The sequence below is a fragment of the Oenanthe melanoleuca genome, chromosome 1A (assembly GCF_029582105.1).
Source record: "Oenanthe melanoleuca isolate GR-GAL-2019-014 chromosome 1A, OMel1.0, whole genome shotgun sequence".
In the NCBI taxonomy this organism is placed as follows: domain Eukaryota; kingdom Metazoa; phylum Chordata; class Aves; order Passeriformes; family Muscicapidae; genus Oenanthe; species Oenanthe melanoleuca.
This window is the reverse complement of record NC_079334.1, coordinates 23,789,455-23,814,717: the sequence shown is the minus strand read 5'-3', so window position 1 is coordinate 23,814,717 and position 25,263 is coordinate 23,789,455. Positions and strand designations below refer to the sequence as shown.

Genomic DNA, 25,263 nt, shown 5'->3' with positions numbered 1-25,263 from the left:
CCAGAGGAGCATGGAGACACCACACTTGCTCCACCAAGGGACTCTGACTGCAAGCAGTACAGTTCTGTTCTCTAGGTTATCTGGACAAAGGACTGACAGCTTCCCGAGGTGCTGTGAGGTTTTATCTCTAAAGAACTTTTCAAGCTCACCTCTGCTTAAGAGCAGCTGTTGGGTGGGATGAATAGAGCCAAGAGAAAGAGGACAGGTGGGAGGTGGTGGTAACATTCATCTTTATTAGGTAACAGATGCTCAGGAGTCCTGGAACAGGGTTTTCAGACAGCAGATATGTTCCCTGGGGAACTTCCCCACCACCAGTTGCATCTCATATCACAAAGCATCCCTACTCTGAACTCCATGTGGATAAATAGACTTTCTTCACATAATCCATAAAACAATTTCCTCCCACCCACAAACCAAAAAGTTACAGTATATACACACACATATAAAAAAAGTTGTAGGGACAGATGGACAGCAAGTTTTTGGACAGTGTAGAAAAAACAGGGCAAAGATCCCTCGCTCTGGAGGGGGCAGAGACATACCAGCCATGCTAGGACCCTCGTGCTATTTACTACCTGGGTTTCAGCCCAACAGCTTCTCCCAGCTCCTGGCCCAGCCAGTACCCCTGCAGCCCAGCCCCCAGGGCTCAGACTACCACTAGTGACAAAGTGAAACCTCAGCATCACTGCTTTCCCAAAGCCTTACCTCCCATTTTACTGAAGCACAGAACTGCCCACGTGCTGCACTCAGACCTGGAGAAATGCAAGATAACTCAGAGGTTGCCACAAGCAAGGAGTTTCTGAATTGTTGGGGAAAAAACTCCATGACAAGGAAGACAGCGTGAGAGCCATGGAAGAGGAAAAATATCAGGAAGAAGCAATCTACCCCCCAAAATAGGATCACTGATAAGCTAGGGAACTTGGGAATGAACAATCAAAGTGTGTACAGACTCAGAGCTGTTCTGCACACTTAGGGTACTTGATCAATGCTGAAGTTACGGCCACCAGAGCATCGCCTGCACTGATCAGAGGAGGACTCTTGAGAGCAACCTCCTCCCCTCCAACAATAAGCTCCCCCTCCAACCACTGACTCCAGGAAGCAAGGGACACCCCTGTCAGTAGGACAGTACAGGCCATTGCAGCTGGATATCTACCAGCTAGTCCCCAAATAAAGTGGGGGAGGAAGGTAAACACCTTCTGGTCCCCACACTTTTGTCCACAGCTACAATCACAATCACTGGGAACAGGCTTTGCTGGAACATGAGTCTCTACTGGCCCCACTTTCCATTTTCTTGAAGCTGGGCAGCTCCAGGACTAGCATTACCTGTGTTCAATTACTGTAGCACATGAAACAGCCCTCCCAGATGCCAAAAGACCCTGTGCAAAGGGAAACCACAAGCCCCTATCTTTCTCCTCTCATTCTGAAGGAGCTCATGCCTCTCTGCAAAAGCTGGATATATGTAAAAGCTTCTTGCAAAACAGTCCAAGTTTGCAGGAGTTGGGCAGTACAGGCTTGACTGGGACAGGATGTGTTTGGATGGCTGCCTGTATCTAAATGCTTTGAGCTGCCAACAGGCAGAACATGCTGGCCATATGCATGGAGAAACAGCAATGCCCACTTGCTAAAGGCTGGTTTCCACATATGCACGTGTGAGAGGGCAACCACTCTGCACTTCTTTGGAGAGATGCAACAGGAAAGGCAGAGAGAAAGAGGGCAAACCGTTCTCTCCCTGTCCCAAATCCGCCTCCCACTCCTGGAAAGTTGCAGGCAATTCAACACCTGCAAGTCAAACTGCTCGGAATAGCAACGGTAACAAAGCTGGGAGACTTGCACCCTGAACCAATGCCTCCCAAATCCTGCAGGAGCTGTGGAGCAGTTGCAGAAGGTAAGGAGAAACAACTGAATACAAGTTCTGGGATTGGGAGTTGAGTAAAATAAAAAAAACTGTTTCTAAAAATTGTTTCTGCATCAACAAAAAGGCACAGAGAAGCATTCACCCTTCATGCCAAGTGCAGGGCATAATGTCCACCTCTGCTGCCACCCAGCACCAGATGACCAGGGATGCCAAGGTCTTCTACCAGGCTCTGCTTGTTGCAGGCTGTTACAAACACACCCCCTGCTGAAAACCAGAGGCAGCTATCACAGGAAAAGGTGCATGAAGCAGAAGGGAAGGGAAATCTGCTGCATTGTACCCCATGTTTTTGTAAAGCCACAAACATTCCTATAAAAAAACCTGTATAAAAACTGTAGAGAAATTTTCCAGGCAGTACTGGCCCCAAGCGATACTCCCAGAGCACCTAGGTAAGTTGGGTCTAAGGGGCTTCAGTTTCCTGATACACAATTCAAGGAAAGCTGCTGCCTTCCTCTCTCTTTTGGGAACAGCCTTAGGCCCCAGCAGCCCCACAGGACAAGGCTTGAACAGATCCTCTGCCCTCCCCAGAGATCTCCTTTCTGCAGAGGTGTTTGGAAAGGGAACAGAATACCCCTGAGGACAGACACAGGATGTGCCACTTCTCTATGCTGTGGGCTTGTGGGATTCTCTCCCAAGCAGGGATGGGTGATTTGTGTCAGGGCAGCGCTCCTCAACAGCCCCAGGCATAGTGACAAAAACCACAATTAGACAGATTTCTGCTGCACTGCCTGAGAACAGGCAAGGAGGCTAGTAAAGCTAAACCTGGGGCAAGTTCAGAAAAAAAATCAAACCCAAAACCCTCCCTCCCCTCTCCCACCCCATCCTGATCCCACCAGCACAGCCCTAACCTAGCACTTCTTCTAAGCTCCTGAAGGGAAGTCCAGGCTGATGCTCAACCAGGCTGTCTTTGCGCAGAGGGAACCCATGCCTTAGGCATTAGGAGGCAGCGATGGCCGTGCCCCCGCTGAGCTTGACGATCATCTGCTGGCAGTCGTTGCAGGAGCGCTTGTCCCCCACTTTCTCCAGGGTGCGCGCGGCCTCGGCCAGCAGCACCGCGCGCTGGCCTGGCGACGACAGGAAGGACAGGGGCAGGTGGCGGCAGGCCAACAGGATGGCCGTGGCTCGCTCCCTTTGGCCTGGCAACGTGTCCAGCTCACCTGTGGGCAAACAGTAAAGAAAGAAAACTCGTAACAGAGCTACTACCTGCATGAGAAAACCCCACCACACGGGCCCTCAACTGCCACCACCGAGCACAGGCTTCTCTGGCTGGCATCCCCTGGCTGAGCCTAGAGCAGGGAGCACCCTGAGGGCCTTTAGACTAGCAGAGAACACTGTGAGCTAGAGTCAGGTAGGAACTGTCAGTCCTGTCTTCCACAGAGACAGTTCCTTTCAGTTCACTTCCTAGGGCTCATCCCAACAGCAAGCATGCATGTTTGCCCATTCTCTTACATCCTTCATCTTTTGGCTCTTCCCTTTAGAATTCCTAGCTTCTGCCTTTGCACTAACTGTTTAAAACCCCAGAGTGCACGTGTAGCTTCATGAAGGCAAAAGTTTTCCAGCGTGTTCGCTGACACCTCCAGCCCAGGACTGGCAGCTCACATTATTAGCTGGCTTGTAGAGAACATGGCAAAAGCACTGCCTTGAGCCACAGGCTGATGGGAGCTCATTATCCTAACACAGCAGAAGACACTGCAGGTTGTATCTGTGCCCCCACACCTTGCCCAAGCGCTGACCCCTCCCAGCCCCACAGGCAGTGGGGCCCCAGGGCTGACCTTGTTTGCTGCTCTGGGGCGTGCGCCGCCTCAAGCTGTGCTCCAGCAGCTGGTGGGTGCGGGTAGGGCTGGCACCGGCCATCAGGCGCACGGTGGCCTCATGGAGGAAGACCTGGAAGGGAAGGCAGAATGGAAGATGAGAGGTGGCCTGGTACAGGGACGATGTTGTGGCTGAACTGTCATCCCTCAGCCACCACTTTTCAAGAGCAGAGCATTGACACCTTGACAAAAGCAGAGACCCACTTCCACACTCCTCCCTCATCTTTCCACCTGTCTCTGGGGAATTTGCAGGTCAGGGCAACCATGAGGAAGGGAAAAAAAAAATTGACACCTAACTGTGAGTGGCCTGGAAAGGGGGAGGATTGAGAGCAGGGAACAGGACAGAAAAATCTGACAGCAAACTTTGGCACTGTGGTCCAGGCAGGATTCTCAACACTGCTAGGGCAGTGCTTTGGTAACAGCATCAAACTTTGAAATCCAGAGTTTGGACAATACCAGGACAACTCTCAAGTCCAAGTATTAGACTCTACTTCCTCTACAGAGGCTTAAAACTAGATGAACTGAACAGAAGCAGGGAAATGCCCAGAAAAGCACCAGGGCTCTACAGAGGCAGAAGGTATCTGATCCTCCAGGTACTCAGCAGAGCAAACACAACTGAGGAAGCATCCTTCCACACTCCCAGAGGGACAGACCCAGTCTGAAGCCACCTTAATAAACAGGATGCCATGGCATTTGGCAATGCACATGTGCTGATGGTTTTCTATGCAGAAACTGAAGTGGATACTTCCCCACAAGCACTGAACTCCCACGGGAGCCTCTCTCATCACCCACTAACAGAAAGTACGGAGACTGGTAGTGGAAGAGCATCCCACCCTAAGTATCCAAACCACGACAGCTCACATCCACCCTATGTTTCCAAGGGCACCAGCTTCCCATCCCCCCAGGAAGGGCTGTAGGTCAGCTGGAGATGGAGAGGAGGGAGAGGCGAGCATCACCTTGCGGTAGGCGGGTCGGAAGCTGTGGGCCAGCTTGCGCAGGCTGCCCAGGTCGCGCTGGAAGCCCGTCAGCTCGGGGGCCGAGGCGTGGTAGGTCTCACCCAGCGCCTGGCTGGCGCTCGCCTGCTTCTGCCACAGGCTGGTGCGCAGGGAGAGCAGCAAGTCACAGGCCAGCAGCTGGATCATCTGCAAGAGCCAAGATGCCCCAGCACACACTTTCAGTAACACGTAGCATTGGGTGAGTAACGAGCTACATGGCTGCTGACATGGCCCATGGGAAGGCAGCCACGGCACCTCCTGCCCACCTCGGGGACTCCTCTGCCCTCCCCTCTGTGTCACCCTACCACAGTACACCAAAGGAAGCAGGCATTTGCATTCTGCCCAAGTGGCATCTCTTGACCAAGATGTCAAGGAAATGTGCCACGGGCACATTGTATCAGTTACATGCCCTTGCCTGCACCTTTCACTGGGATCAACGCTAACAAATACAAACTGATCCCGCAGAAACACAGCCTCCTGCAAAGGCTTCCCTCACTCAAATAGTGAGGCTAACTAGTGGGAAACGGCAAAGACAGCCGTGCTACCTGCAGAGAAAAAAGAGGCAGTCTTGGCACAGCCAACAGCGGCTGCCAAACCCCTTTTCCCCATCTGCTGCTGCCCCCTAGCACCGCTCCCAGCTCTGGGAGGGCTCTCTGCCTGTGCTGCTGAACAGAGAGTGCCTCTGTACTGCACTGCAGAAACATTGCACAGTCACTGCCACAACATGCAATGCAACTACAATGCACTACAGCTGCCACCCAGCAACGACGAAAGGGACCAGAACCACGTCCCATATGCCATGGAGGGAAGCTCCAGTTTTATGTAAACCTGGAAAGAAGAGAAACAAGCCCCACACAAACTCAGGAGTAGCACAGCATAGTAACACTTCCATGTCAGAGGATTCAAACATTCATGAGTATGGCCTGAAACAGAGCAGACTCAACTTAGTCATGTCCTGTTTTACAGGCATTACCAACTTGACCCGAAGGAGAGAGATGGATACTTTCCATCTATGCAGGGCCAAATTCAAATCAGTCAAAGCACCAGAAAGGGGTGACAGACTGGCACAAGAGGAGCGAGAGCTGACACCGTGCCCAGGAAGATGACACTGTACTTGTGGCTCTGATCCCCCATACAGCAGAAACAGAACAATAGCAATGCCCTTTTCAAGGATGGGGAAGAAGTCTCCCCTCTAATCCCATGATATAAAGAGTGAATGGAGAATGCAGCTACAACAGGGAAGTGACACACTTGCAGCAAGACCAACCTTACAACCAAGACAGACCATGTGTTATGCCAGGGCTCATAATGCTTACATTGTTGAGGACAGTGCTGGACATGCCACTGCTCATGTTGAGGCTGTTCCACAAGTGACTGCTGGCCCTCTCACAGTGACCCAGGGAGCTCTGCTGTCCATCTGCCTTCCCAGACAGAGAGGCCTGCATGGCTTTACACATGTAGAAGGTAGCTTTCACCAAGGCATTCCTGAAAGAGAAAGCAGGTTGCTTTCAAATACCATGTCATGCTGCCACAGCATCACTTTCACTCTCCCACCTTCAAGAGATATCATCACTCATTAGACAGAAAAAAGATGGCAATTGTTCCTCACCTACACAGACAGCACAGAGAAATGAGAGAAAGCTGGCAAAGATTCTTTTGTGCAAAAGGACAGAGATGGTGACATCATCCTTTCCATTATCACGGGAGTTTTGATTGATTTTGGAAGGTGGGAGACTGTGCAATCAGAACAAAGCCAAAAGACATTCCTAAAGAAGCAACTATGACTGTGACTTCCAGTCCACAGTTTTACTATCAGTCTGCAAGCCTTGACCTACACATGAACTGCTGAGCACACTGGCACCTGCAGAGCACAAGAGACATGCAGCTCCAGAGCACAGATAAGTGTTTCCCTACAGGACAACATTAGGGGAAGGAGCCACTCTTGTTTAAAGGAGCAGCAGTTTGAAAAGTGTGAGGCCTACGCACTCTGACATCTCCAGGGACTTTGGCATGCGCTCCACTTCTGCAAAATGTGACCTCACAGCTGCATCATCCCCTCTGAGCCAGGCGATTGCCATAGCCACGGCTGCTGACCACCACCGGCACACCACGTCAGGACCTGCAAAACACAACCACTGGCTCAGCCCAGGAGAGCACACCCAGCTCCCTCACACCTGGAGAAGGGGACAGGTATCACAGGCCCCTGCCAGTGCCTTGTGCTGGGATTGATCCCAGCACAAACTGATCCCACGGGAACTCAGCCATCCATGTGAATGCTGAAATGTGCTGCAAGAACACAAAGGAACTAGGCAGCATACAAACATCCTACATCTGACTGCAAGCAGAGTTTTGGATGGCATATTTATATCTTGTCAACAAGAATGTGTCCCACCAACTTGTCTAGAAATCTGTTGACTTCCTTCCTGACAATGATCTCCACTCACCACTCCAAAATAACAACTCCACTCATATATACGCTCATGATTGGCACTAATCACTATCAAGACAGTACATCAGGTTCCCTATATAATTTCCTTCATTATTTAACATGCCCTCGAGAACTTCCCAAAGCCTACTTAGGGCCAAAGGACATATGTTCTGCTACTCTAACCTGCTTTTCAATTCTATGGCAATACTGACCTAAGCACAGACTTCCCTTTAAAAAAATTATTATTTCATTTTGCTGCTATGTTTGCTCTATACACTTCAGGTACAGCAGTTAGTCTGTGTCTAAAGCTGCACCAGCATCCCAGTGAGCTGCCAGGTGCTGTCTGTACCAATACCATGAAAAAACAAATACTCCAGCAGCCTGTTTGTTACCAACCCAGCCCAGACCACATGCCTCAGAGGGATTCTGCAGCCCTTGCTGTCCCACTAAATATACACCAAGGGACCAAAACAAGCACCTCCCAATATACGCCCAGAGCTTGCCACAGTAGAGGCAGCAGGTCTCTGGAGATTGAGGAATATATCTGACAGCCACTGTGAAAGTGGGAGCAGCCCAGTTCAATAAGTAATTAAGTCGAAAAAAACCCCTTCCTGTACTTCAACTGCAATGCTGCTATGTTTGTTTATATGTTCCACCCTTCCTCTCGCTTTGCATTGCTAAGAGCAAACTCTCAGGTGAGGGCACAGGGTTCAGACTGGAAATAAAATATTGCCCAACAATACAAATAGCAGCGGTCCCTGGCTGGGCATTCAACACTACAACACAGAGCCAAATTTATAAGCCTTCTTAATCACCTTCTTCCAGTCTGTGGTACCACACTGGCATGCAATCAGGCCTCACTCCAAGGACTGCATTTCTCCTTGACTAGAGTTTGGGAGGTCGTAGGGAGAAGGAATTTGTATTGGCAGTAGATCCTGCATCTGAAAGAGCTTCAGTTCTACCAGACTTACCCAGGGCAGACTTGAGTACAGAATTGCTGGCAAAGGGTGGGGCTCCACTTCCCATTGAGTCCAAGAAAGAGTTGAGCAATTTCAGGTACTCCATAGCACCCGAGAATTCACTGAAACAAGGAACAAGGCAGATCTATGCTGTCAAACAGAAGATACCAAGGCACTTCTCAAGTTCACAAGTCATGTTTAACCATTAAGCCCACAGAAAGTTCAAGCTCTACAAGTAACACAACACTGCTGCTGGTGAAGAGACCACCCCACGAGTAGAAGTGCAGAGGGATGCTCTGAGAGGAACAGCTTCACATCTCCCCTTTCATGACCACCAGCACAGAACTAGATTTAACCTCAAACATAGACATAAGTTACAAGCAGATTACAGGCTCATTTTCAATCACTGCCTCCAAAAGAGTCTGAACTACACTTCTATGATTATTTGCATATATGCAAATATGTATGAATGGAAGTGATAGCATGTTCTCAGCACTGGTCAGAGAAAATAGCATATTGCAGCAATGACATAATTTACTGGGACATGCAACAGATGAAGATCTTGAACTCCCACCCCCAGAGTGGGACAAAAAAGCTTGCTATTTCACTACATCTAATCCTTCACATAAGGAGACAAGACTCCCACAAGTATAGTGACAATCCACCTCCCTTATACAAATCCTGTTACCTTTTCTCAACAGCAGCATTTGATTGCAAGCAATTAAACCAAACTGTTACTACTTCTCTGCCAGGAAACAGACGAGATTGGGAAAAGACCCAAAACTAAAGGGACTGTATTTTTCCTACACAGGTAGGGAAACTGGGTTATCTTCCCATCTGAGGCTTTTACCCACACTTTCTGAGAACAGGATCCTTACAGAGCTTCCTATATATGTATGTAACATTTGCCTGGCACCAGCATATCTGGAGATCAGCTAGAAACAGTGCTGAATTACTGGCAAAGGCTGGGGTCCTGCTTCCTATGGAGTCCAGGAAAAAGTTGGACATGGTCCAATAAAAACACTGCTGTTTCCACCCTATTTTCCCCTTTCATTTGGTCAAAGAGCTTAGAGACAATGACAATTATGTTCAACATCATCTTTCTTCCTCTTGCCACACATCTGTTTGATTCTTTACTGACAGTAAATGTCACACTCAGTCAGAACACTCATGCACAAAGTAGCAAGCTGGTGAGCTCACTCTCTGACATGCCAGACCTTCACACTCTAAAAGCCCTAGACATATGTCCTGGTCTATGGAAGAGGTAGGTGCATGCAAATTTTAGTCCTTCTGAACATTAAACTGTGTCAGCAGAGAAAGTGCCATCCATTTAGTTGAGCAATCAACCAGTATTACCCCAGCTAACACCAGAAATCCCCACCACTCCCAGGTTCACCTTTGACTTGAGAGGTTTTAATACAAAGAGGCAGAGCTGGCTCTGCTAATAAACAGTGGTGGTCACATTAGTGTTGTCATTCCAAGCCTTTAACAAGGACTAACCATCCAGTTTACCCCACAGCTCTCTGTCAGTGGTCACAAGCTGTCTCAGAGCCTGCTGCTGTGGCCAGCAGTGCCCAGTGGGCCACACATACTCACCATGACTCCTCCTCCTCTTGTCCTGCTACCTCTTTCCTAGCCTGAGGCTTCACGAGTGAATCCACTGCTCGCTCCAGCAGGTTCTCACAGAATGCCTGATGGACTTGTGCAATGGGATCCGCTGGAGAAGGATAAACCAAACAATTTAACTTGCATATCAGTGTCAACACCTCCCAACACACTCAGAAAGAAGAACCAAAATGTAGGAAAGAGCATGAGGAAGAATAGTAGAGGGTAATTCTCAAGAAACTAAATGGAATTATTTAGAGACTAAGTTTTTAGGGCATTTTTATCCTTTCAATCCACTTCTAAAGCTGCAGCCTTTGGCCAAAGATTCCTCTGGCACTTCAGCCTCTCAACAAAACAATGAGGACACTGCCCTGCAGAGGATAAACCAAAATCACTCCCCAGACATTCAGGGCCACCTCTGGGTTGTGTTCCAACAGATAAAGAGACAATCAGTATAACACAGCACAGGATACAAAGGGAGGCAAGCCAGACCCTGCAGACTGAGGATACGTCTCAGCTCCCCATACCCTCTCAGCCATCAGAACCACAAGCAGGGTGAGGATAAAAGAACACTCTCTCAAACATGACGTTCACTTTTGTCCCAGATAAGAGTGGAGAGACCACCAGGCTCAAAGTGCCTGGATGCCACACACTTAGGAATTGAGCAGCCCTCACCAGGATTCCTCTGTGTGCAGTACAGGCTCTCCTTTGCAGCAGACTTCACTGTCCAGCTTCGCTCCACAAAAAATTTCTGTCCCAGGGGATGGCACAGCCAACGCAATGAGTCTGGAATGGCACTTCGCTCCGAGCTGCACAGGCTTTGAGCCTGGCTTAGAAAGTAGCTCTGGTGAAAGGAGAGGACAAGACTGAGAACAGTATCTAGGGAAAGAGCAGCACCACCAGGGACAAAGATCGTATCGTAATTATAGCTCATATCATAATTGCAGGTCATATAATAATTGTAGTGTTAGTAGATGCCCTCTCCAAGATACAGCAAAGCCAGCTTCCAGGCTTTCCTAGATCTCTGCTTGAGGGTGTGATCGGGGAAGATAACACAACTCACCGCTAGGAAACCAAGCTTGCCTCCACAGCGGGTTTTCAAGCCAACTGCAGCTGTCAGGTGGATTTCTGCCATTGTGCTGGGTGGGATTTTTTCTTCTGCACACTCAGCCAGATTCACAGCACACAATGCCATGTGCAAGCCCGAGTAAGCTGAGCTGGAGGGAAGCTTACCTGTATCAGCAGAAGGAAAAGTGTTAATTTTTAATCAGTAGTACCAGCTACTAAATGCTACCATAAGTTGCAGGGCTACTATCCTAAAGAAGCAAGAAGAACCTGTTGACACGAGAAGCTTACACAAGCTTACACTGCTGTTGCTTCAGCTTTTCTTACAGAGTTCTTTTATTGCAAGAACCTGTTGTGTTTTAGTAAGTGGCTCCTAAAATTTGTCAGGCTAATTTTTAACAGCAGCCCTCCCAGAGGAGAGAGGCTGTATGCTCTGAGTCTCCTCACTCAGGAAAACCAGAGAGCAGATCTGCCACCTCTGCTCTCACCTGTTATGTGGAGCTGGTGGAGCTTGTGATAGGCTAGGGCCGCATCCCGAGCGCTGGTCTTGGCCTCATCCTCGAACCCTGCAGAGGCCTCCCTTGCCCGCCACTGGTGGGAAGTCCTCTTCAGCAGCCACCGCACCAGCGCCAGCTTCTGCAGGCTATAGCGGATCACATTCCAGGACAGGCTGCAGGCCAAGTCCAGGCGGGAAGCTGGCAGGGCTCGCCCGAGAACTGACAGGCACGTCTGCAGGTTTGATGCAGCTGCAGCAAAATCACCCTGCAAATTACACAGTGAAAGATTCAGCAACAAAAATCACTGTCAGAGACACTTTGGGACCTCCTTGGCACTGGGAGCAAGACATTGATGTGCAAATCAGGACAAGATCCTTAGCAGAGGGACATCAATTTAGAAACTGAAAACATAACAGCACTTTACATCAGCTTGAAATCTGGCCCTAAACATACTTTCTACACATGGTTCTGATCCTGCACTGCGAGACACATCAGCACTAGATGAAAAGAGCTTCCTGCTGTGTAAAACACCATGGAAATTTCAGGGTCCCTGTATCAAAAGCTGAATGCTTCCTTAACCACAAAGAGGATTTCCAAGAGGCTGGAGAACAGCAGGCAGAGACACAGCAGAGGCCAGATTCTGGACAAAACCCGAGATGTTGCTGCCAAAAACTGATACAAGATGCAGAAGCTAGCAACAAGGAGTCTCTTCCACTGCTTCCATGGTTCACTAACTCATGCTGAGTAGGACAGTAATCTGCTCAGAACAACTTGGCAACAGCTTCTCTGAAATCACACAGGATGATCCACTCGAGGAATACCATGCTCTTGCAAGTGCCAAGCCACTGCCTCATTGGGAAACATTTACCCACAACCCCTCTAAAAGATGCATTCAATGCAGAATGACAAGTCAACTTTACCCGTGCCAAATCCAGGTCCGCTTGCTTGCGGTGCCTCCAAAAGGTGACCGAGGACCTCGAGTGCAGCCGGGTTACGGGCTCTCCGTGCACAAGGAGCTTTATGAACACACTCAGCACAATCACTCCATTCACAAGCCACAGGATTAGGGTGGGCATCATCCAACCAAACCAGCCAGCTGCGTCTGCAATGGATATCCCAAAAGACAAAATTAAAATCTAACCTGGATACCAAAAGCCTGGCAATATGATGAGCGTGGACCACAAAGGATGTCTTGCCACACTTGCCACATGTTTAATCAGCTTTTGCAAAGACTGCAGTTCAAACAAGAAACACCTATACCAACACCTCTTCATCCAAACTCCAACCCTCAACATTCCCAACTAAATGCTTATTTTTATAAGACTGATGTATATTAAAAAGAAAATGAATCAGCACTTAGTTTTCTAGGAGCTGTCTTCTGATTTTTCTGTAAGACACACCCCCAGGTACTCAATATTCCAGTACCATTTTCCAGTCTTAGTTAAATTCACAAAGCAACAGCAAGTAACCATATTTACCAGTCAGGAAAACAACTGCATGCCTACAGCATCCCCCACCCTCTCCTAAGCTGTACTTTTAACTATAAATTTTACAGAACAAGTGTATCGACAAGCCAGTTGCAAGACTCCACAGCAACACTGCAGTAATACTCTATGATTAAGAGACAAAAATCAGTCAGTTACCTTGAAAACAAATATAAATTCAACATGCCTCAAAGACTGGTGAGCACAGGAGGACATCTCTAACCCTGAACTATTTTTCAAGAGCCTTTGCCAAAAGCCCAGGCTGCTGAGTTACAAACAGGTGTCACCTCAACCTCACCACGCTGAGCCATGGCTGGTCTTATCCAAGAAGAACACTGGATTTGAACTGGAGCCATATCCAAGCTGGCTCTCCTTCCACGCCCTGCCCTGCAGTTACAGCCCCTCCCCACCCATTAAACAAAGGTCATACAACTCCCTGAACACACAAACCCATCCTGCTGAACCACAGCGACTGTCCACTTCATGAACTTCACAGCTGCAGGTGGCTTTTAGGAGGCTGTGTCAGGCTGGACACCCTCTGTGGCCCAAACTGCCCTGGTTTTTTTACCTGACTCAATGGTCAGCACGTTCCTGCCGGCGCCGTGGCGCACCAGGCTGTCAGGCTCGGGGGTTCCTCGGGCGTCCAGGAGGGATGTCAGGGGATTGAAGGAAAGGCAGAGGAATGTGAGAGCACAGAGGAGTATTCGAGAGCGATCCACCATGCCAAGTGCCACAGGTGGAGAGTCAGGCTCATCTTTAACCTTCAAGGGAATAGGAACAGAGAGAAAAAGGAGAAAAAACCCAATGCTTACCAATCTTAGCACAAAAAATGTTTAGGCCAAGGAAGGGGTAGGGAAGAAGAAACAGAACATGTATAAATTTGCTTTTGAGCTCCAGATGGGCAAGAACACTTAGTAAAACTTTTCTTAGCTGAGTAAAATAAGGCTGAAATATCTGTCAGCCTTCAGCTTTCTTCTGTGCCCAATCATTTCAGGTATTTACTGTAACTGTATCCCTGGGTTAGGCTAGGATTAACCTTTGCTGCCCTTACTCTTTTGAGGATCTCCCACAAAACCCACCTCTGATATCCACAAAACTAACCTGTAAGCCAAACATGGCTAACAGCTTTTTGTTACTTTAATTACTTATGGTCTCATTAACTATTACTGATGTCATCACCAATTTCAGAGTTCTCCTGCTTTACTCACTAGACATACATATCCTGGAAAGCCATGGGCCCCTTGGGTAATAAACATGCACTGTAAGTCCACAGACACTGTACAGGAGCTGAAGGATAAGCACAGTTCTACCAGAAGCTAAGGTAGGGTTCAGGTAATACAGCACAGGAAATAGTCTCAATAATTTAAAGAAAGATAACACACACACATGCACCTTCCTCATCCTTACAAAGGGTCTCTAAGCCCTACAAATTTGCTTGGCAGATGTCTGCTGGTTCCACTCTTGAGAATAAGAAAAATTTAAATTCTGGCTCTTACATATTCTGAAGAAGATACTTTTAATTGTCAAATTCAAGGTAACAAATACCTTTGCATCATCAAGAAGGGGGCTTCCTGGCTCTGAATCAATGGAATAGGGAGAGAAGCCAGCTGGGGATCCTGAATCAGAGGCTGGAGGAGACATCAGCAGCACATTCTGGTTGAAATCATCTATCTTCAGATCTACATCGTTGTCAACCAGACTGCTCAGGTCAATGCCCTTCAAGAGCTCTGAAAAAAATCAGAGTGCATTATGTACATGTTTCTCCATCCTGACTCATGTCAGTAGCTCTCAGATTGGCTCTGTCATCTGGAGCAACACTGGCCACTATCAATACAACCTCTGTCAAGCATAAGAAACTGCAAGATACATCCTACATCCACGCTGACTGCCTCCCCTCTGGTACAGAGCCTCCACAACTTACTGTTTTTTTGGTTAGCCAGCTTCAGAACCATGTTCTCCTGCCTCAGCTTATGGTTAGCCTGCTGCAGGTATTTAATGTAGTCAATGGCTTTTCTCAGGACTCCAGACTTGTGCATCTGTAAGGAATTAAATGTACAAAAAGCAGTTTATATTAAGAGTATCAAAGGGTCATTCCTGCCTGTAGGAATACCACAACCCTTTGAATCATGTGGTGAAAGAAAAGGGTATGAAGGACCTGTCAGCAGCTGCAAAGGAACCATTAGGACAGCGTGCTCTGTGGGCAAGGTATCAAAGGTACACAAGGATGAGGTCTCTCTAAGACCTTTTTACAAACAGTACAATGGAAACAGAGTAACATCCAAATTACAATGGAGTTCACATCCAGATTTCAGCCAGAAACAGTCCTTTGAAAGTACCACAGTTTGTTAATTAAGTGTTAATAGAACAAGCTGCTGCTTGATCAGTGCTAAATTCTGAGATAAGTTGTTCCCTCCTTGCCTTATTTGCTTGAACATTTCCATGCAAATCCTTGCTTCCAGCAGCAGTGGGCAAGTTTATCTTCTATTTAGAAGTCAAAAGTGCTATGAAGCCACTGCACACTACCCATGTTTTTAAAAACTTCCACTTCTAGCAATAGGAGGAGACTTCACTAGTGCACTTATTTGTGCAGTAGTCACAGAAGGCATCAAGAATACTACTGCCTGCCTCAGTAGCATGAGGTAAAGAGAGTAGGAACTAACCATGAATACGTAGTACAAGAAAGCTTCCAATATTTGAGCAAGCAGTTTTTACAGCTCAATGTATAAAGGAAATAAATTGGAAAGCTCTATAAACCCTCATACTTATTGCAGTCACATGGAAAATGAAATTTAATTGAAGCAAGATCTGGTTTGGCAGAGTTATCAAAACATCCACTTGGATTTTCTACATACAGGGCCTATTTTAAGTTAGGCCTAATAAAAAATGCATAAGATATAACTTATTTTCAAGAAACAGTACCACTAGCATAGTAAAATTAATATTTAACAGATGACCCTTCCTGAATACCATTATAAAGCACCAGTGATTCTCACCAGTCTTACCCCAATACACGTGTACATGCTACTAACAGCTGCATGTACCCAAATGCTTCACTTCATAGAGCAAATGAGCACCTGAAGACAAAGTATTTATGACACCACATTTGCAGTTATTCCCCATATTTACCTTGGCATCTGTCCCCATGACAAGATCCTTCAGCTCAATGATTTTGTCATTTATGGATGACCGGTAGCGCTTTTCAATGATGTTGTGAGTTGTTCTCCTCTCTCCTTCTTTAGGTGGCTCAGCTTGCTTGACACCCCCAGGAACTTGTTTGATAGGCACCTTTTCTTGTCCCACCATCACTGGCATTGTAGTCAAAATGGTCCCATTGCTCCCAACAAGGGTCTACAAAGACCACGTGTAACAAGCAATCAGCCAATTTAGATAAGGTTTATGATGGCAAAAGAAGAAGGAGTAAACAAAGAAGAATCAGGAAAAGTTGGTACAGCTCAGAAAATGTGTGAGATGCCAAATTCCTTCCATCTTTCTTAGCTGGCACAAGCATTGGCACAACAACACAGGAAAAATCTGTCGCTCTGGCTCCCACACTGGTCACTGTGGAATAAGAACATCTCTTGTTCTCCAAGCGCATCAACACTTCTGCCAATACTACGCTCTGTTCATCCACTTAAACAGAGAAAGGGACTAAGGCTCCTCCTTGTTCCTACAATCTCTGCACTCCAAGTGTCCAAATCCACCTTTTCTTTAGACAAATAATCATGAAAACAGCAACAGCCTACTCTTCTTCCAATGACATTAGTAACAACAATGCTAGAAAGGCTCCAACTACGAAAAAACAACCTTTGGTTTGAGGAAGGCAGTTAAAATTGATCTGAATTTGATTAAATGGAAAAAAAAAATCCTATAAGCTATAAAAATGCCTTAACATGAGGAACTAAGACTAATGAGTGATATACAGCAGAATGAAAAGCCTCAAACTTGAGCATCTAGATGTAGGACAGACCATCTACAGCAAACTAAAGCAGTATGTAATCAGAGATAAAATATGATGAATCCCACCAGAACAGTTGCACAGAGGGGCTCCTAGGACAGCTGTAATGAAAGAAAGTTTAGACTGCTTAATCCAGCAAAGCAAGATTTAGAAAGACACGTGTTCTCTGAAGTACACCAAGGATCAGAGAAGCAAGTAGCTATGGAGAGCAAGAGTTATTTCTGTTCCAACATACACATACGTGTGCAAACGACAAACATCATTACAACTAGCCTAGAGCAGCTAGCCATGAGAATAAACTAGTCATGAGCAATTTCAGAAACAACTGTGACTCCGAAATAGTCTTCTAATTGGGATACCAGAAATTAATCTAGTTTCACTTCAAGTTGGAATTTGACAAATAAGTGAATTTAAGTTCTATACCTTTCCTTGGCTAATATCCAACTAATTTAAATGTGTTCAAACATGCCTCAGATAGACAAAACCTTGTAAGCCTCAAGCTGTGTGAAAACTTCACCTAAAACCAAGCAAATCAATTGAAGATTTTAGTCTGGCTACTAGTAAGTATCTAAGAAGCATACCATGCTATTGCAAAAGAAATCAAAATTTAGGTCCACACTGACAAGTTTATCTCCCCCAGTAAATATTTATACAAAGATATCTGTTCAGAACATACAAGTTCATAATAAATATTTCTTTGGGGGCAGACATTTCTTAGACTTGATTAGAAGTGGAGGCCATGAAGCATAATTGCCACCTCAAATGATTATAACAAATCCTCCCTGCAAATTCTCTCTGAAAAGTAGTTTAATTAGCTGTCACATTTAATATGCTACTATTAGACACTACTGAGGGGCAAAAGGAAGTTCCACAGGTACTCTGAGCAAGTCAGATTTTGGCTTAAATTTAAAAACCAAACTGAGTTTTTAGGTCAATATTCCTCTCCATCTAGTACCAGAAAAAGGTAAACAGAAATGTGCCCTTGATCTTTGCTTACTGGCCATGGAAAGGCTGCCAAGCAGTACAATCTGCGTGTTTAGCCTTGACAGAAACAGGGTATTACTTGCCCTAGATGTGTGTACAACAGCCCTCAAAACCCCTTCTTGTCTGCACACTGTAGAACATTAAAGCACAAATTTCTTCATTGTATTAATATGAAAGGACATCAGTGAAGAGAGGGATGGAAAGACATCCATAAGGTACCTGCAGAGCTGTGGTCTGAATGGGAGCAGTGAGTGCTGTCAGTGCTGGGTTCTGTACTGCAGCCATAACAGGATTGCCATCTGTTTTCAGGGTTGTCAAGACCAAGGAATCTGTTTTTATGATCTGAGGTTGGACGAGAACCTAGGTTGAAAAGAGTTACAGGTGAAGAGGAGAGCAGGCACATATTTCCCTGCCAATCTCAGTAGTCAGAGGTAAGCACTGACAGAGTTGTAATAGCTTTGGAACTCAGTGGTTGGCAAAGAAGCAGGATGAGTATTTCTCTCACTTGAACCCTGCATCACCTGGATGCTTTCCATCAGCCCCAGTGCAAACTCTGAGCAGGAGACAATCTGAACAGCACTGGATAGAGTGGGGCAGAGGAACCACCAGGACAGTGGTTTTCAAATCAGTCACCAGAAGTAAACAAGTATGTAAAAACACACAAGAGCTGATGGAAAAGCTGCTTTCCCCTCTCCAGTTACACCTATAATTAGCTCTCTACATTAACTGTCTGAGTATTCAGTCTAACACAGCTAGGACTGTCTGCTGTGGCAAATACCCATAGCAGCTTCTCCCTGCAATTTCACTGAAAGGATCTGTACCTTTAACACCAAGCAGATCAAAATCCACTGTAAGTTATTTTGCTCTTATTTCTTTCAAATACCTTGTTGACTCTCTGAGAACACCAGAGATGGCAGAGTACAGCTGAACCATAGCAACTTTGTCATACTGAGTCTCACAGACAAACATTTTTCTTTAATACAAAGATGCACAAGAGTGAAAAAAAAAAATCACATGGCACTGTAACAGTAAAACTATTAAAAAAAAACATGACAGAAGAATTAGAAGAACACATTCCAGTATCAACCAGTTTTCATAAAATGTGGTAGAGGTGATGGATATGCAAGGGAGTAGACAAAAGCCAAAGAAAGCCTGCTCAAGTAAAGCTTCCAACTGCAAGTACCAAGTTAAAAAAAAAAAAAATTAGACTGCATTTAGTTACTGTTTTACTGAAAACAGTTGCCGAGCACTGCCTGGAAGTCACATCAGATGTCACAACAGGGACTCTCACATATGACCTGCATGAAGTAAAATGCTTCAGGGACACAATACCTCTCAGGTTTAAAAACATTTGTGCAGAAACTATCCTAGCCAGGATTGCCAGCCCTGCAGCTTCACCACTTCTCCCCAGGCAAGCCAGGGTACCAGACCCATGGAAGCACTTTCTTGTTCTGCTGGATCCCTGCATAATTCCACACTTTTACTTACTGGAACCTGCTGGACCTGTGGTGCAGCAACAGTCTGGACGGTGGCTGGTGCTAAGGTCTGGATGGTGCCGTTGGCAGCCTGTGTCAGCACTCGCTGGGCCTGCACCGTCTGCACCTGCTGCTGGATCGAAACCGGCTGAACCTGCGACGACGTCACCAGGCTCTGCACTTGGGGCTGCAGAACTGAAAAGCACAAGGGATGTCAGAAATGGTTCAAAGACACGTCTCCCTCCTGGAGCCTGGAAATGCTCCTAGCATCACTCCTCTTCTTCCCAGAGCTTCTCAGTAGGCAGCATTCATCTAACACATCCCACATGTTGGGAAGCTTCCAGCTGCTTTGGTGCCTTCTGCAAGAAGACACTGCACCTAGGACTGCAGCTTTCCAGGAGGCACAGAGGATCAGCTAAGAGAAAATAGAGCTCAAATCCTTCAGTCTGATAGCATAGGACTCTGCTTCAGTGGCATTATATAGGACATCCAACCTGCACTTTCCCACCTCCCTGGTCTTGGAGGACTATAGGATCTTATCTGTCATGTAAAGAATCATGACTTATTGAAGAGGATCAAGTCATCAAGCAATCACAAAGGAAGATCATTTAATATTCCTACAGGTGTCTCTGTTCAGTGCAAGTACTGAGCTCCAGAGTCTGGCAGATAAAATGTGCCTCCATTCCAGACTGCTGTGTGGGACTGGATCTGCCCAGTGCAACCATCAGTGGGAGAACAGGGTTGCCAACAAAATGTCTTAAGACATCTTTTCTCAAGTCTCCCAAGAGCCATAGGGCAGAGGAGAGCAAGACAACAACTACTTAAGACCTCATTCCTGTCAATTTCTCATGCTCCTCAACTCCAAAGCCATGCAGGTAGGAGAAGGGACACCCCACAGGCAGCATGACGAGAAAAGGATCATCAGGCTTGTCATGGCTGATGATGCACTTGGAGTTTGAACACTGATGCCATTTACTGCAAGGGCACCAGGCACACCTGTAGCCTGAGCACTGCAAGCATTACCTTGGAAGCTTGTGGCTGCATTCTGGTAGATGACAGGCTGCTGGATAATCCTGGTCTGGGGAGCAGAGCTGAAGGTTGGTGTGATCATGACAGCCTGCTGCTGGAGCTGAGGCTGCACGGAGGGCCGTGGCTGCAGGACAGGGGCCGAGCGCGGAGGGGCTGGAGGGGTGCTCTGTGCTGCTTTCACGGGCAGGCTCTGCAGCTGGGGGGATGCAGGGGCTGGAGGGAAGCTTTGGAGCTGCACCTGGCTGTAGGGCCGCTGCAGCTGCGGCTCCAGGGTCCCACTGCTGCTGCCAGTGCCGCTGCTGCCCTGGAAGGTGCTGCACAAGGGATCCGAAAACAGGTCTGGAAAGTCTCCTGCCTGGTTACTGACAAACTGCAGCATCTCTGTGAAACAGAACAAAATTCGTTCAACACTATTTGGTCACCTGCATACTTTGACATCTAGCATTTACATCATGCAGTTATGGTGTGTGTGCACAGAAGGGAGCTCTGGGTCCTTCAAACCTTCAGAGAACATCACACCAATGCATCATCTCCAGAGAGAGATCAGGACATGGCCAGCTGTTGGCCAGGAACATGCTGCTGCTGTTCAGGGCAAAAAGTAAGACCTTCCTACAACACTTTTCCAGACTAGAACTTAAAGCCATCTCCAATATATATTCAAAATATTAGAGTCTCGTTCCATCATTCCTTCAGTCCTAACCCTTGCAGAAGGAAGAAACCAAGCCCCTCCTCTCCAATTCTCTCACCTAACTTTTGGGAGCTTTCAAGTCCCCTATCTGTACTGCCCCACTGAGTATTTGGAAAAAGAAGAGACAGGATAAGAATTCATTTTATCTTTCTTTTACTTACAAGCATAACAAAAATTGGGGAAAAAACATGAAACAAAACACCACTTTATAAAACTGTAGCAGGATAAACCCATGCATGTGTTTAAAACATCAGAGTTACTTTTTCTGTTGGTTTTCTGCTTGCAATTACAACGGGTTCTCTCCATCCCATCTTCTCCAGGATGGAGGATCCTACTGCAACAATATAGGCCTTCCCCCCAGAGGTGAACATTTCACAACAAAGAAATCATTGTTCATAAGCAGAGCTTCCTCTTTCCTCCATCTAATTCAATTTAATCCAATTAGGCACCTTAAGACATATGAATGCTTTCCTTGATCTGTGTGCAGGCAGTGGTGTGAGGAATCAGACATTCTTCCCCACCTCAGGACCTGCCCATGCTGCACTGGCTCTTACATGGTTTTCTGAAAGTCCAGTTTGTTTTTTTCTGGAAACAGGAAAAGAGGGAACCCACAAACCCAAGAGAGATTATTAAAAAATAATAAATATGGGTTCAGGAAGCAAAAAATAGATTTCTGATTTATACGAAAAAATATGGCAAAGGATTCCTTACAGCAGGACCTTTCTCATTCACAAACCCCAAAGCATGTCACTGCTGTGATTTATGAAGTAGGTTTGAAGCAGTAAACTTTTAACAAGAAGTTTCCATGGATTATGTCCCAGCAATAAGAGGGCTATTAATTTGCTCAGCTCTCTGAAATGCCACCCACACATTAGCCAATTAATTTGCCTGACACTCCTTTGTCTGAAACAAAGCAAAGGGATGAATCCTCCTCCAAGCCTCTTGCTCCCTCAACACACATTTCGACATATTTCTGTGATGCTACTACTCTTCCCTTTTGATAGCAATCCCTCCACACCCTGACACACATTTAAACACTGGCCATGACCACTGCTCTCAAGAACTAGAGTCTGTTGGAGGGAGAAGCCTGGGAGGAGATGTGTCCTCCTGACCTGTTCTTAACCTGACGCCGAGTGGGGACGCACAGCTCGCCCAGCATGGGGCAGCAGCCACCCTCGGGGGCCAGCTGGACCAAACAAACCCTTGTCTCCACTCTTCACTAGAGAAATGAAAGGGATTAAGGGAAGCCTTAACTGGCTTCCACAAAACATGGGCAGAGCAAGGAGGGCTGTTTCAAGATAGTATCTAGGTGGGTATTAAACAGCTTTTCACACTCTAACTGACTTCAGCTAAGACCACCCCAAACAACCCTCACTATGATAAAGCTGATAATCCAAACTACTTCCCAAACTCTGCATTTGATGGTATTCCTATTTCACTATCAGACAGCACAACTCCAAGTACTGAATAAACATAAATCAGATGAGATTTGCTCTGGGAGAATAAATGTCAGCAAAAGAACAAGATTTCAAGCACTGTGTTTTAAAGAATGTTGAATTCAATGAAGCAGATTTAATACCTTATTTTAAAAACTACTCCTGCTCTCACAGATTAAATCACATCTTTATGACAGACTTAACTTTGACTAAATGCAAGAAGTGTAAACCTTAAATTTTAAGAATTAAGACAGCCAGGGGATCAAACCCACCTCCTTCCAAGGGCTCAAGAGCTTTCCTAATAACAACACACAAAAAAATTAAAAGCAAGAGAAACAGCCAACACCCAAAATCTAAATCTCTGCTTTTTAAAAGGCTTTCACCTACCCAGAATGTCTACACTGACTGTGAGAAACCTCAGGTGCTTCTGGAGCCATCAGTGATAAACCCGGTGTCACCAGAGCACCTGCACCCTGCAGGGTGACCTTACTGCAGAAAAAAAATCCCAGCCCAACCCAAGAGTAAAAAAATGTCAACAAGGTATTACAAAACCAAAACTGAGCCCACCAAAGGCTTCTGCCACTTCCATCAGCCTAGGGCCTGAATACCTGGCAGAAAGGCAAGGGCTGGGCTTCAGCTGCCTCTCCCAGGCAGTGGCTCAACTCTCCAGCACAGAGGCTGCTCCTCCTCACGCTTCTGGAGATGCTGTGCTCTGAGAAACAGAAAGCAGCAGAGATCCCAACCTCAACAGAAACAACCTCTCTGTCCTCAACCCTGATGTGCTTCGACCTCCAACCAACTCAAACCTCATTCTCTGATGTCACCCAGCAGTGCCCTGCCAGCAGGAAGATGCCCACGGCTGGTGGAGGAGCTTGTGCTGGGGCAAGAGGCAGAGAATTTGGGGTCAGCACTGGGGCACCCTGGCCACCCTTGTGCCCTTCCTTGAAGTATGAACCCAGTGAGCACTGACATCCCAGAGCACATCCAGCACACAGAATTAAAATCCACGCAACAGGCAGCGAGGAGCCCCTTAAAAACCAAGTGAAAATCCTTGCAAAATTTCAAACCCTGAGATAAATCCATGCTGGAGCACAAAAAAAACCCAGGATTGTCATGTATTTTCCCCCTGCCTTCCCCAGGAAAATCCACCCCTGGAGGAGGGGAGGAAAGTGAAGCTCGTTTTCCTAAGTTACTCATCGCTCTGAATCACACCTCCCAGGGCACACCTCGGTTCAGAGCCATTGCTGGGTTCATCAATTCGTCTCAGTTTCCGTGTGGAACCTGAGAACTAATTACGTGGTGCTTAAACAACAGCAAACACCACCTTCAATGCGCACTATCAAACTTTATGAGCAATAACTAAGCCCGTTGCACTCTCATAAGATACATTCTTCTTTTATGACAAAACGAAAAAAGGAGCATAAATTTTGCCTCAAGCTACGTGGCCAATCAGTGTCAAGTAGAAATCTAAAAGTGTTGGTAACATTTTATCTCCCAGCTGCTAAACAAGGATATTTTGGACACTGCCAAAACTGAGCTTGTTTGGGATTACAGCCCAGCAGAGCAGTGAGCTAAGGCAGGAGCTCGTCACCAGCCTACAGCACAGACCACACCGAGAAATGTCATTTTAAATAGGGTTTACAGGAGCTTCTTGGTGTCACCAAAAATATACATAAAATAGGCGTCACACGCAGGCGCTTCATTTTGCTGCACTTCGATGGAAAACGGGTTTTCTCACAGGTCTGAGCTGTGCCAGCGATGCAGTAAAGTTTTAGGATGACAGGGGAAATGGGAAATTTAAGCAGTAAGAGCTCTTTTGATGCAGGAGGGCTTGGAAGCTCGGCCTCCCACGGGCACTGGTGATGGCACAGCTGCAGCCATGGTTCAGCACCTCCTTTAAGAGAGCCACGAGAAACACGAGCGGAACGTGGGAGCGCCGCTTGCCCCGCGGGGTGCGGTAGGAGCGGGGGACACGGTCAGCACTTCCACCGGGGGAAGGCTGGGCTCGTTCCCTCACATCCCCACCGCCTTCCTGCGGCTACGGCCTCGGCTCCAGGCGTGCGGCAGCCCCACGAAAGTGGCCCAGCAGCGCTGCCCGGGCAGGACAGACACGCCAGGCGAGCGCTGCCCTGTGCCCACCCGGGATGGGGGAATCCAGCGCCGCGTGGGAAGTGCACCCATCCCGAGCACTCTAGAAGCATGATCCAAGGACCACCCACCCACGCCTCCTACCCCAGCAGCCGAAGCGAGACCCGAGCGCTCCATCGAACACGCGTGGGGAGCCCACGCGCGCCGCCTCCACCCCACCCCCCCGCTCCTTCCCGCGGCGCCTACCGTCGATGTCGCCCAGGGTGAGCTCGTCGCCCAGCTCAGTCAGGGTGTCCATGCTCTCGGCGGCCAGCTCGCCGCCCTCCATGGCGCAGGGCCCGCCGCCGCCCCGGGCGCTCAGGCGGAGGTTGCTGCCGCTGCCGGCGGGCGCCGCCGACCCCGCGCCATCTTGGGCCGGCCCGCGGCCCCGCCCCCGCGGCCCCGGCGCGCGCGCCCCCCGCGGTTTGTTGTCAATGAGACCAGGTCGGGCCCGGCCAATGGGCGGCCGCGGCGGCGCGTGGTGTGATGGCGCGTCAGCGATCAGCAGCTGCCATTAGCATAGCCCGCCCCGCCCGCGCGCCGCCAATATTCATGAGGGGGCGGCGCCGCCGCGCGTGTGGGAGCGGCACCGCCGCCCACGGGAAACGCGGCCGGGGCGGGGAGCGCGGCCCGGGATGCCGCCGAGACGCGCGGCGGAAAGGCGGCGGTGGATAGAGCATGGGCACGGGGTTTGTCCTTCCCTCCGCAGCGCCCACGGACCCTCACCTCCTGAGGGGCCGCCTCGACGCTCTCTGGCGCACACCCGCTCCCTCCAGCAACGGGAGCAAGAGCCAGGATTCTTCTACTTAAAAAAAA

At 47.7% G+C, this 25,263-nt stretch overlaps 1 protein-coding gene across 1 annotated transcript; it reads right to left on the bottom strand.

Annotated features, from left to right (window-relative positions):
- Window positions 1–213: 213 nt before the first annotated feature.
- On the bottom strand, window positions 214–24,847 carry SREBF2 (sterol regulatory element binding transcription factor 2). The gene is made up of 19 exons (XM_056510562.1): window positions 24,655–24,847; window positions 20,191–20,577; window positions 19,181–19,362; window positions 17,912–18,052; window positions 15,880–16,101; window positions 14,675–14,789; window positions 14,299–14,480; window positions 13,322–13,514; window positions 12,190–12,371; window positions 11,261–11,534; window positions 10,771–10,940; window positions 10,383–10,551; window positions 9,699–9,819; window positions 8,115–8,224; window positions 6,702–6,834; window positions 6,032–6,200; window positions 4,677–4,862; window positions 3,682–3,793; window positions 214–3,066 (listed from the first exon to the last, which is right to left on the bottom strand). The coding sequence occupies exons 1-19, from the start codon at window positions 24,734–24,736 to the stop codon at window positions 2,846–2,848; spliced, it is 3,351 nt and encodes a 1,116-aa protein (XP_056366537.1). The 5' UTR covers window positions 24,737–24,847; the 3' UTR covers window positions 214–2,845.
- Between the last annotated feature and the right edge of the window lie 416 nt (window positions 24,848–25,263).

Excerpts from the sequence above, each read along its gene's own strand:
- SREBF2 (XM_056510562.1), bottom strand. The coding sequence starts at position 24,736 with ATGGAGGGCGGCGAGCTGGCCGCCGAGAGCATGGACACCCTGACTGAG. Across the intron at positions 14,790-15,879 it reads TCATGGGGACAGATGCCAAG|ATGCACAAGTCTGGAGTCCT; the intron begins GTAAATATGGGG and ends AATTCCTTACAG. Across the intron at positions 12,372-13,321 it reads CGTGCTGACCATTGAGTCAG|ACGCAGCTGGCTGGTTTGGT; the intron begins GTAAAAAAACCA and ends TATCCATTGCAG.